Source organism: Phalaenopsis equestris, unplaced genomic scaffold, assembly GCF_001263595.1.
Source record: "Phalaenopsis equestris unplaced genomic scaffold, ASM126359v1 Scaffold000411, whole genome shotgun sequence".
In the NCBI taxonomy this organism is placed as follows: domain Eukaryota; kingdom Viridiplantae; phylum Streptophyta; class Magnoliopsida; order Asparagales; family Orchidaceae; genus Phalaenopsis; species Phalaenopsis equestris.
In genome coordinates, this window is record NW_018164852.1 from 1,264,406 (window position 1) to 1,276,577 (window position 12,172).

The 12,172-nt window shown below is 33.1% G+C and overlaps 1 protein-coding gene across 1 annotated transcript in view; it reads right to left on the reverse strand.

Annotated features, from left to right (window-relative positions):
• The window catches only part of LOC110027024 (vacuolar protein sorting-associated protein 36), a 34,665-nt gene extending 23,304 nt beyond the window's left edge, over positions 1-11,361 (reverse strand). The window contains exons 1-2 of the mRNA XM_020728284.1: positions 10,679-11,361; positions 6,173-6,373 (exon numbers count right to left, since the gene is read on the reverse strand). Coding sequence (XP_020583943.1) covers positions 6,173-6,373; positions 10,679-11,299 — 822 coding nt within the window. The 5' untranslated portion in view covers positions 11,300-11,361. The remainder of the gene's footprint in view (positions 1-6,172; positions 6,374-10,678) is intronic.
• Positions 11,362-12,172: the final 811 nt, after the last annotated feature.

Sequence of the window (12,172 nt, forward strand, 5' to 3'; positions counted from 1 at the left end):
TTTAATAATGATAATATATATATATATATATATATATATATATTACATCATTTGGTTCAAAAATTGACTCCATATCAATTAAACTTTTGCACATTCAACATCTCCTTCAAGCTAAATCTCAGGTCTGATTTTCAAAACCTTGATCTTAATAATAAACTTATGTTTTTTTTTCTAAACCATATACTTTAAATTGGTCACAATAATAGCAAAAATGATAAATTATCATGATTATCTTTTCTTAAGACATATTAAGGGGGAAAAGATTTCAAGTTATCATGGTTAAAACAATTAGAAGACATGTTTAAATTTCAATAAATATTTCAGTCAATGCCAATCTAAGTTTATCAATGTTATGGCTAGAAAGGTTGAGAAACGTCTACAATTTTTTGGTTCAACATAATGCATGTCACAATTTTCTAATTTTTATCTTATTAATATCGCAGTAAGGCCATAAACTACCTGGTCATCAGATAAGATGAGAACCCTGCAAGCTTCCTAAGTTTCTTAGTTCAATGGCACATAGGATTTGAAATAAAAGTAAAACTACAATAGGCCCAAGTTCACCTAATTAGCAAGTAGGATTGTAAGACTTAATTGGTTTTTAGCAATCGCCTCAAAGGCACAAATTACCAATGAAATGTTAAAATTTCTTTGTTTTACAGCTTTCAAAATTTTGAAACACTAAAAGCAAACATGAACTAAAAAATATGGGGAATGAGTAAAGAGGATAGTGGAAAGGAGGAATTTCATAATCAAGCTCTTTACTTCATTTCATGATGCCCGTTGCAAAGTTTCATACTTTAAAAGAGGTTTGATGTAGGTGCAATTCATTTACTTCAGTTCAAAATCATAAGTTATTGTGTTTGTTAGTAAGTTTAATTAGCAATATTTTGTGCATCATTTTCATATAATCAAAATTTTTTACATTCATTCTTCTATATCAAATTAGATTATTCATGGGTTTTGAGTAGTTTATGGGATCAGTTTATCAATTCTTCGCCAATCCATGAGGTTCCTTCTTTCTATACCCTTGCTTCCAGTCACGTTAGATATTTCTCTTCTACTAAATCTTCTCATTAAATTGGATTTTTCCCTTTAGAACAAGTCAAGAGAGCAAAAGTCCACTAATAACCTTCCCTTTCACCAGCCCTTGCAATGGTGTCAATTGATATAGAAGCTAAAGTTCTCAGATTTGAGTTCTCCTTGAGGAAATGAATGAGTATCTTGACCTTGAGGTTTTTAGATATCATAATTTTGCTAATTTTCTCTTAAATCTCTTTAGTCTCTCCATTTATGCCTTTTATATGAACTCCTAAGAACTCCACCACAATTTCCTTCACAAATCCAATCTATAATGTGAAATCTTATACATTTGGGTTTCAATTTATTTTTTATTGTACAAAGCATTAACTATATTTGACATGTTTCATCGATACTGCATATAAAGCGGCATACACAGCCTTTTTACACCAATTCTTCCATCACTCCATTAGGTTGGTCGCAACAAATTTCAAAAAAATAAAAATGAAAAACCAAAATTCAAATTTTTTGAACGTTTCAAAATTAAAATATCAAGGAAATCTAATGCTTAAATTTAAAATTTTTGAAAAAAACAAGAAAATCAATGTTCAATTTGAATTTAAATAGAGTTTGAAAATGGTTTGCAACTATCATATCATTTCATTGCCACTTTAAGCGGTCATCATTCTATTCATATCCTCCATAATATCCTTCAAAATATTTCCATCAAAATCTTTAAATTTATCATCTCTTACAATATCAAATTAGAATTTAAATTCTTAAACAATAAATTCAATTTGAAATAAGAAAATCAACATTAATACCAAATTTTAAACCATCAACCATATCTCTTCTATTTTTTCCCCAACCACCATGTCCCAAACAGAGTATCACGCACATTGATCCAACTTAAGTCATAATGGCCAAACTATGCCTCAAATGACTAAAATATTTATTTCAAGCACTAATACAAAAATATGAAGATCAATTCCGATGGTATGAAAAACTCAAAATTTTTCTGAAATATAATTCCAAAGATGATGAAGTTTTGAGAATATATGTTGAGATCTTTCTACCAATAATAGCTGAAGAAGTAGATATCTTCCCCTTCATCTCTTCATCCTTACGATGGAATTTTCATTCATCATCTCTTCCTCAGGTAGGCTTTCACTAGCTATATGGTACAATCAAGGACTACAATTCTTCGTCAAGTAGAATGTTTGCTACAAAGAATGGTGTTTTAAACAGTCAAGAGAACTGATGTAATGAAAGTCACGCTTTAGTCGCGAGCCATTATATTACTTAATATCATTGTTCTTAAGTGTGACATATTGATATTAGATTATTCATGATTATGGCGACTATTATACAAATAATTAGGATAGTCCATCATACATTAAAGATGTGTCCTTTTTTTTACATCCTCTATCAATTCCTATTCTCTAATACATGATGTTCTTACTTTCTCAATTTCCATATATTTAGTTCCTGGTACTTAAATGCCAGAGTGCCACCTTTTCAATAATTAAAATATCAAAAATCCATCATGATCTTCACTTTAGCAATGCAACTGGCAAAACAATTGAACAAAAATAAGAAAATACATTCCTTAAACACATTTCTTCCGCATAATCCACAAAAAAAAGAGAATCATAATTAATAATACCTAGTTTAACCATTTAACTGAAGACCATGAGAATGAACAGTAATGATTATAAATTGTAATATACGCAAGAAAATTAAAAAGAGTCCCTATACAAAAAATTAAGCAATAATGGATAGCCTTTCATATATCCCTTCACCCAAATAACAAAGCATAATTTAAAAATAATCAAGCATATGCAAAATCCGTATGAACACAAAGATATATAAACTATTCAAAGATATGATAAAGAAAACCAATCAATTCATCCAGCAATCTATCATAGATCAAGGAAATTATATTCCAAAGGGAGGATAACAATGAGGATCCATATAAAACATTAATGTAATCCGTAACATATAAAACATAAGAAACCTTAGACCATCTCAATAGAACTAGTTGTGACCGGAGGTTTAAAAAATGAACTTGAACTCGAAGAAACTACTAAATACGACAAACGTTATGGTAAAATGCATACGAAAAAATTTATATTGCAATCTAAAAGAAAATTACAAATAGCAACATAAAGTAGAAAAACTATCCTTCTAGGGTACAAGAATGTTTTATTTGTGAGAGAGAGAAAAAGAGAAAACTTACATTAACTTATAAAACATAATGACCATACATCTAACTTAAGCTTAAATAATATAAAATGGAACATCACTATTTGCACTTGGCATTTATCATCATCATAAATGGCAGCACAAACAGGCTCATCGTAACAATATGCAGTTAACTTAGGAATTTTTTTCTATATAATAAAAAAGCCCGTGCTCATCACATGATGGTTTATTCAATACAGGTTATAGAAAAGAATAGATGTACATAATAATCTATTTGACTTGTAAAGAAACCATTTCCTGAGACGAAGACATGACATTGAGGTGACAGTGAAGTCAACCCAACCCTTACTATGAGACAACTTTCTTAATCTTCTTCTCAAGCTGGTCTACAAAATTTCTCTTAATGTTTATTAGATCTGACAAGCTCCTGAACAATTAAAATTAAATGTAATAGACAAGCAACTTATTTGTGACATCATATGCCATATGTGCTGTTTATTTTAAAAAGTAATTCAGTCAATGAAAATGAATATATATCCTAGTAACATAACACAAGGGAAAAAAAAATTGAACTTTTGATATCATTTCTCATGTAATTTAACAAATTCTAGAAATATAAGAAACAAAATTATCAATCCAAAAAGTCATGTATTCTGAAAGCCATCTTCTTTTTTTTTAAAAAAAAAGCATATAATTTAAAAACATAGTACCTGGCGAGATAATTGCTGATGATAGAGAGCACCAGCGGACTCTTTTGTAACAGGTGATACAATACCAACACTGAGTAGCCAATCTTGCATCTCTTGCTTAGAACCCATCTCCTCTTCATTTGCATTAGCCTGAGCAGCTGAACCAGATAGCAACTTCTGCCTCATTTTCTCAGCTAATGCAACCATCTCTTTAGCTTTACTCTATATAGATATTGATCAACTTTAGCACTTCAAAAAAGATCCTAAAGACAGCTTATAAGAAACATCACTTTCTTGAAAAAAATCAGCACGTACCAGATAAAAGAAAGCACTTCATCATTCATGAAATTTGTTGAAAAGTTGATATTTTTAGTTGTTAAAGTATCTAATATGCAAATCACATAAGATAACCAAAAGACGTCCATATAACATAGAGTGAATACAGGCCAGGATAAACCTAGGTTTCAAACCATATTCCCAAGAAACTAGTGACCAGATATTATGATTTTCATCCAGCATCTCCAAGAAAAAAAAACATTTTTTCCAAAATTCAAAATAATTACAATGAATGAATATTGAAAATTTATGCTGGAAATACGAAGTGTGAGCAAGAATATGCCATCAAACTCTAGCGTAAAACAAATGGAAAATCTGTAAAGCGTGAACAAATTCAATTTCAATCTAAACAGATGAAAAAATATTCTTCATTACAAATAGAGAGAATGTTTGTAATGTGGTGCTTCTTTGAAATTAAATAAACTGCAATTCATATATTCTCAATACTCCTTGAGAAGACTATGTCAATATAGAGCTATCTTATCTAATGTTTTACATAAATCATTTTTCTTGGGACCAAACTTTTTAATAATGAAAATCCTTATGCAACATGTAAGGACTTCCTCTTTTCAACTACTCCTACAATAGCCTATTGTTATAGACGCAAGCTATTTCATGTATGGCGATTTGGTCGTTATGCACACCAATATATTCCAGTTCTGATTCTAGTAGACCAGCAATTATACATGGAATATGCAATGTGAGAAACCTAACTTCTAGTACCTTTTACGGGGAAGATAGAAGGAAAATATTTAGAAATTTAAATTCTTGTAGGACTGAAATCACCAGTAGTAAGATGAGCGAACACTAGCTACCTATCAAATCTTCAAAAAATAATACATGAAACTGTTTCTCCTAGTTTGAGAATATATCTCAAAAAACAAAACCATGTAACGAGTGAACCAGAGCTACCCAGACTCCCAATACTAGACTAGATTTGTTCTTCTCTCTCTTAAAAGTCAAAGCATGTTGGTTCTCAGAAAGGCTTTCATTTCATGCTAAAACACGAATGTGGATTAGAATACATACTGGGCACCCCATTAAATTAAGAAAGGCAATTGTAAGGATGGGCCTATTTTCCCAACATGAAACTTGGTTTAGCTTCTCTATAAAATAGATTAACAACAGAGTTTAGAGTTCTAGTGCGGCAAATGAAAGCTACTTCAATTAAAACTTGATTACTTCATTGCTCCGTTATATGCTTAGCACCATGTATTATATAATAAAATTAATAACTAGTAGCAGAACTAGAATTTGAAGTTGGGAGAGGTTGCAAAATTTCTATAATGGGTGCGGGAGAGGGGAGGGAGAAGGAGAAAGGCCCGTGGCGAAAAAAGGGCAAGTCACGGGCGAAGGGGCATATCCCGTAAAGTTTTATCGCGAAACGCGGACCGCGGGGGTCAGCCCGCGGTCCGCGTGTTTAAGGAATTTAAAAACGCGTTTTTAAATAATTTTTCAATAAGTGCTAACCAAACGGTAGGGCGGCGTTTTGAAAACGCCACCCGCACTTATAAGCTGCCCTTTCTTAATCTTCTTCTCAAGCTGGTCTACAAAATTTCTCTTAATGTTTATTAGATCTGACTTCTTCTCAAGCTAGTCTACAAAATTTCTCTTAATGTTTATTAGATCTGACATGCTCCTGAACAATTAAAATTAAATGTAATAGACAAGCAACTTATTTGTGACATCATATGCCATATGTGCTGTTTATTTTAAAAAGTAATTCAGTCAATGAAAATGAATATATATCCTAGTAACATAACACAAGGGAAAAAAAAATTGAACTTTTGATATCATTTCTCATGTAATTTAACAAATTCTAGAAATATAAGAAACAAAATTATCAATCCAAAAAGTCATGTATTCTGAAAGCCATCTTCTTTTTTTTAAAAAAAAAAGCATATAATTTAAAAACATAGTACCTGGCGAGATAATTGCTGATGATAGAGAGCACCAGCGGACTCTTTTGTAACAGGTGATACAATACCAACACTGAGTAGCCAATCTTGCATCTCTTGCTTAGAACCCATCTCCTCTTCATTTGCATTAGCCTGAGCAGCTGAACCAGATAGCAACTTCTGCCTCATTTTCTCAGCTAATGCAACCATCTCTTTAGCTTTACTCTATATAGATATTGATCCACTTTAGCACTTCAAAAAAGATCCTAAAGACAGCTTATAAGAAACATCACTTTCTTGAAAAAAATCAGCACGTACCAGATAAAAGAAAGCACTTCATCATTCATGAAATTTGTTGAAAAGTTGATATTTTTAGTTGTTAAAGTATCTAATATGCAAATCACATAAGATAACCAAAAGACGTCCATATAACATAGAGTGAATACAGGCCAGGATAAACCTAGGTTTCAAACCATATTCCCAAGAAACTAGTGACCAGATATTATGATTTTCATCCAGCATCTCCAAGAAAAAAAAACATTTTTTCCAAAATTCAAAATAATTACAATGAATGAATATTGAAAATTTATGCTGGAAATACGAAGTGTAAGCAAGAATATGCCATCAAACTCTAGCGTAAAACAAATGGAAAATCTGTAAAGCGTGAACAAATTCAATTTCAATCTAAACAGATGAAAAAATATTCTTCATTACAAATAGAGAGAATGTTTGTAATGTGGTGCTTCTTTGAAATTAAATAAACTGCAATTCATATATTCTCAATACTCCTTGAGAAGACTATGTCAATATAGAGCTATCTTATCTAATGTTTTACATAAATCATTTTTCTTGAGACCAAACTTTTTAATAATGAAAATCCTTATGCAACATGTAAGGACTTCCTCTTTTCAACTACTCCTACAATAGCCTATTGTTATAGACGCAAGCTATTTCATGTATGGCGATTTGGTCGTTATGCACACCAATATATTCCAGTTCTGATTCTAGTAGACCAGCAATTATACATGGAATATGCAATGCGAGAAACCTAACTTCTAGTACCTTTTACGGGGAAGATAGAAGGAAAATATTTAGAAATTTAAATTCTTGTAGGACTGAAATCACCAGTAGTAAGATGAGCGAACACTAGCTACCTATCAAATCTTCAAAAAATAATACATGAAACTGTTTCTCCTAGTTTGAGAATATATCTCAAAAAACAAAACCATGTAACGAGTGAACCAGAGCTACCCAGACTCCCAATACTAGACTAGATTTGTTCTTCTCTCTCTTAAAAGTCAAAGCATGTTGGTTCTCAGAAAGGCTTTCATTTCATGCTAAAACACGAATGTGGATTAGAATACATACTGGGCACCCCATTAAATTAAGAAAGGCAATTGTAAGGATGGGCCTATTTTCCCAACATGAAACTTGGTTTAGCTTCTCTATAAAATAGATTAACAACAGAGTTTAGAGTTCTAGTGCAGCAAATGAAAGCTACGTCAATTAAAACTTGATTACTTCATTGCTCCGTTATATGCTTAGCACCATGTATTATATAATAAAATTAATAACTAGTAGCAGAACTAGAATTTGAAGTTGGGAGAGGTTGCAAAATTTCTATAATATATATAATTGCACTGAAACATACATGATTGCAAAAGGATTTAATAATAAAATTTTCATATTACATATAACCACATAGGGTTTTAGCAAATCCCATGGTTCCACAAACAATTGTAGAAACAACATCACAGTAATAACAATCAATAATTGAAATGAAAACATTAAATACAATGTCACAGTAATAATAATCAATAATTTTATGACCGAAAGCAGCCATGATGGGCCAGCAAAAGTTCAAGCAAGTATAGCGGGCATTTTATCGGCCAATTCATCAAGAGATCCAATCCAACAAACAGGTGAGTACAAGCTGATGGATCTATATAGCCGAGTACAAATTGCCAAGTATGAGCTGTTGGGAAAGGATATCCTAACACAAGTAGCTCAATTATAGGCGGTCACGTAGCAATTCCCGACCCTAGAGTCACCTAGAGACTTCAAATGTCTCGTGAGATCATAATCTATTCACCCAAAGGGATGAGTGGCCTCAAAGAGAATTCTCAAGACAAGAGGTCGATCAGATGTTGGATGTTACGTGCGAGGACATCGAAGATAATATAGTTTATGCTCTCAAGATTAAAAAAAAAAGACAAATTTGAGCAACCCGAGATCCTAGATATTTGAGTGTAATCATAGCCTACGTATAATTTATAAAAAAATACCCCTATTTTTATAGAAGAAGAATTAATGTACAAAGAACGATCGATTGAACCATTATTCTAAGAAATAACACATTGCATTCGACTAATCTCTTCTCTCAAGCTCATCATTTTTCTTGAGGTGTGAAGGCACAAACAAAACAGGATTAAACAATAATCAATAATAAATGAATACAAATAATGTGGTGAACAAAATTGCGGGTAGCGCTAAATTTAAGCCATTTTAAAATAACAAACTGTGAACAAATCATCAGCTTTATGTTCAACTTTAGCATGCTTATATCAAGCTTAGGCGTTGTTTGGTAGCATAATGTAAATAGGATTTAGCATGGATTTAGAGTAAATCCAACCAAACATAAAAAAAATTAAATCCAACGCTCCTTTAAATCAATTTTTTCACATTCTATCTTTTCTCCCTACGTTTTGTCTTTTTTACAACGTAAATATGGATTTACTAAATCCATTGTGAGGCGGATTTAAGAATTTCTTCTGCTGTCGCACAAAGTATCGGATTTAAATAACAACAACAAACCTTTATCCCACTAAGTGGGGTAGGCTACATGAATCATTTTTCTCCATTGCATTCTATTGAGTGTCATATTTTCATTTAATTCTAATAAATTAAGACCGTCTTTGTCTTTTATACAATATGCCCTCTTTTATACAATATGCCCCTGTCTTTCTAGGTCTGCCTCTGTCTTTCTTAATATAAGTCGAATCTAAAAAATCTACTTTGCTATCATCAAATGGTCGACATTTAATGTGACCAAACCAAAGTCTTTCTAGTTCTGCCTTTGTCTTTCTTAATATAAGTCGAATCTAAAAAAATCTACTTTGCTAATGGGATCATCAAATGATCGACGTTTAATGTGACCAAACCATCTAAGATGACTGTCTCTAATTTTGTCCGCCACTAGAGCTACACCAACACTATCACGGATATATTCATTTCGCATTTTGTCTCTAAGTGTAAAGTCCCTCATCCACCTAATCATTCTTATCTCGACAACACTTAACTTAGTATTATGCTTCTCTTTTAAAGGTCAACATTTAGTGTCATACTTCACCACCATCTTATAAATTTTCCTTTCAGTGTAAGGGGTACATTTCTATCACACAATAGACCCGAAGCATTCCTCCACTTCAGCCAACCAACTTGAATTCTACTAATAACATCCGCATCTATATCACCATCACTTTGAGCAAATAGGACTGAGATATCCAAAGCGTTCACACATTTTAATAATTTGATCACTCATGATTACAATTTTATCACTAGAGCTACTACTACTAAAATTACATTCCATGCATTCAGTTTTAGTTCTACTCAAACGAAGGCCTTTAAGCACTAATGTAGACCTCCATAATTCAAGTTTTTCTTGGGCTTTCTCACTTGTCTTAGCCACGAGAAGTATATCATCAGCAAAAAGCATACACCAAGGTACATCTGCTTGTAAATGTCCAGTAAAAGCATCCATAACTGAAGCAAAAAGATATGAGCTTAATGATGATCCCTGATGTAATCCAACAAAAATGGGAATATATTTGGTCAGTCCTTCTTTTGTTCGAACACAAGTAACATCTCTAGTATACTTATCTTTAATGACTTGAATGCAAGTCATATCCATATCTTTCTTCACAAGAACTCTCCAAATGATATCTCTTGGAACTTTATCATAAGCTTTTTCTAAATCAATAAAAATCATATTCTTTATTATCTTTGAATTTCTCCATCAAACCTCTCAATAAATGTATAGCTTCCATAGTAAACCTGCCCGGCATAAATCCAAATTGATTATGAGAAATCTTTGTAATGCGTCTTATGTTCAATTACCCTTTCCCGTAATTTTAAAGTATTGACATATCAACTTAATTCCTCTATAATTTGTACACTCTTGTGCATCCCCTTAATTCTTAAAAATGGGGACCAAAATACATTTCCTCCACTCCTCAGGCATCTTTTTAGTTTTTAAAGTAATATTAAAGAGTTTAGTAAGTCAAGAAACTCCCAAATCTCTTATACATTTCCACACTTAAATTGGGATATCATTAGTCTCTACAGACTTTCCACCCCTGGTCCTACATAGTATCGGATTTAAAGGATTTGATAAATCTTATTTAACGTAATTTCGGGTTGCAGCCAAACACCATAACATGCTGCAAACAATATCACTTAAAAGGCATATAGAGAGTTTCAAGACACAAATGTAGACTAGGAACGCCAAAAAGTACATAAAACATGGCGTACCATCAAAGCATTGAGGTCCTGGAAAGCATCCTGCAAGCTCTTGTCCGTGCTCTCCCACATTTCCTGCTCCTTCCTCAAAATACCCGCAACACCAACCACCGCCGTTCTCACTACGCTCGTTCCCTCTCCCGAACCGCTGGCCCTAAGCTCCCCCACAGCCTCACTTCCTTTCGCTTCCTCCACCTCCCACGACCTTGACTTCAAAACCTCCCATAACTTCCCGTAAAACGCTTCCGGATCACTCTTACCACCTCGCATCACGATTGTAATCACCACCGACGTCGTTCCCTGGCCACCGATGATCTTTCCATCCTTACAGGCAGAAACCTGGATTCGAATCCTAGGGCTAGCGAACACGCTTTTGATGGATTTTTTTGGAGGAAAGGCATGGATGACTGAATCGAGGGGAATAGAGTGGGCGAAGCGGGACGTGTCGTTGATCCAGAGCAGGCGGTGGGAGGTGAGGATGAGGAGGCCCGAGCGGAGCGGGGAAAGAGAAGGATTCTCGTCGGCCTGGAGGTCGATGGATGAAAGGAAGAGGCGTTCAACCTCGCCAGGGAAGAGTACTGGCCGGCCGGAGGCGGTGAGATCAACCGGCGGGAGCCAAGCACCGGCGGCCATGGCGAAGGAGGTATCAACGTGGTAATAATCGATTTGCTTTGAGCCGACGTTTTGGTGGGAAATTATTCTTTCACCTTATGTTTATGGTAAGGAACCATTTAGAATCCAACTAGTGATAAAAATAAAATAAAATAAAATTAAATTTATTTTTAAAAAATATTTTTCCGGTGTTATTCAAATGTTACTGTGTGTTATCTAAGTGTTATTGATACATTATTATAAGAACAAAAATACTCTCAAGAACACAATAACATCTGAATAACATACAATAATACATGAATAACACGGAATAACACTGAAGGAATATTCTCCTGTGTTATCGGACAAATTTTATTTTATTTTCTGTGCCGCCACCTAACGTGATTTATAGGGCAGTAAACGAGCCGAGCTTGAGGGAGCCCAGGCTTAACTTGTGTTCTGCTTGTTCGAAATTATTCATGTTCGAAATTGGCTAGTGTTTGAAAATGGCTCGTGAACAGTGTGTTCGTGTTCGACTCGATTTAAATATTTGTGTTCGTGTTTGGCTCGAAATTGACTCGTTAAAATTAAACTGAAAAAATAGATGTAGAGTGTTGGATTCAAACTTGAATCAAATGCACGCAAAATAAGACGCATAACCACATTACCACGAGAGCAGTTATAATTTAAATTTAGATATAAATATATATAATAAAAATTTACTTTTAGAAAATATTTCTCCCGTGTTATTCAAATGTTATTGTGTATTATTTAAATGTTATTGATACATTATTATAAAAACAAAAATACTCTTAAGAACACAATAACATTTGAATAACATACAATAATACATGAATAACACGGAATAACAAGGAAGGAATATTCTCCTGTGTTATCGAACAAATTTTATTTTAT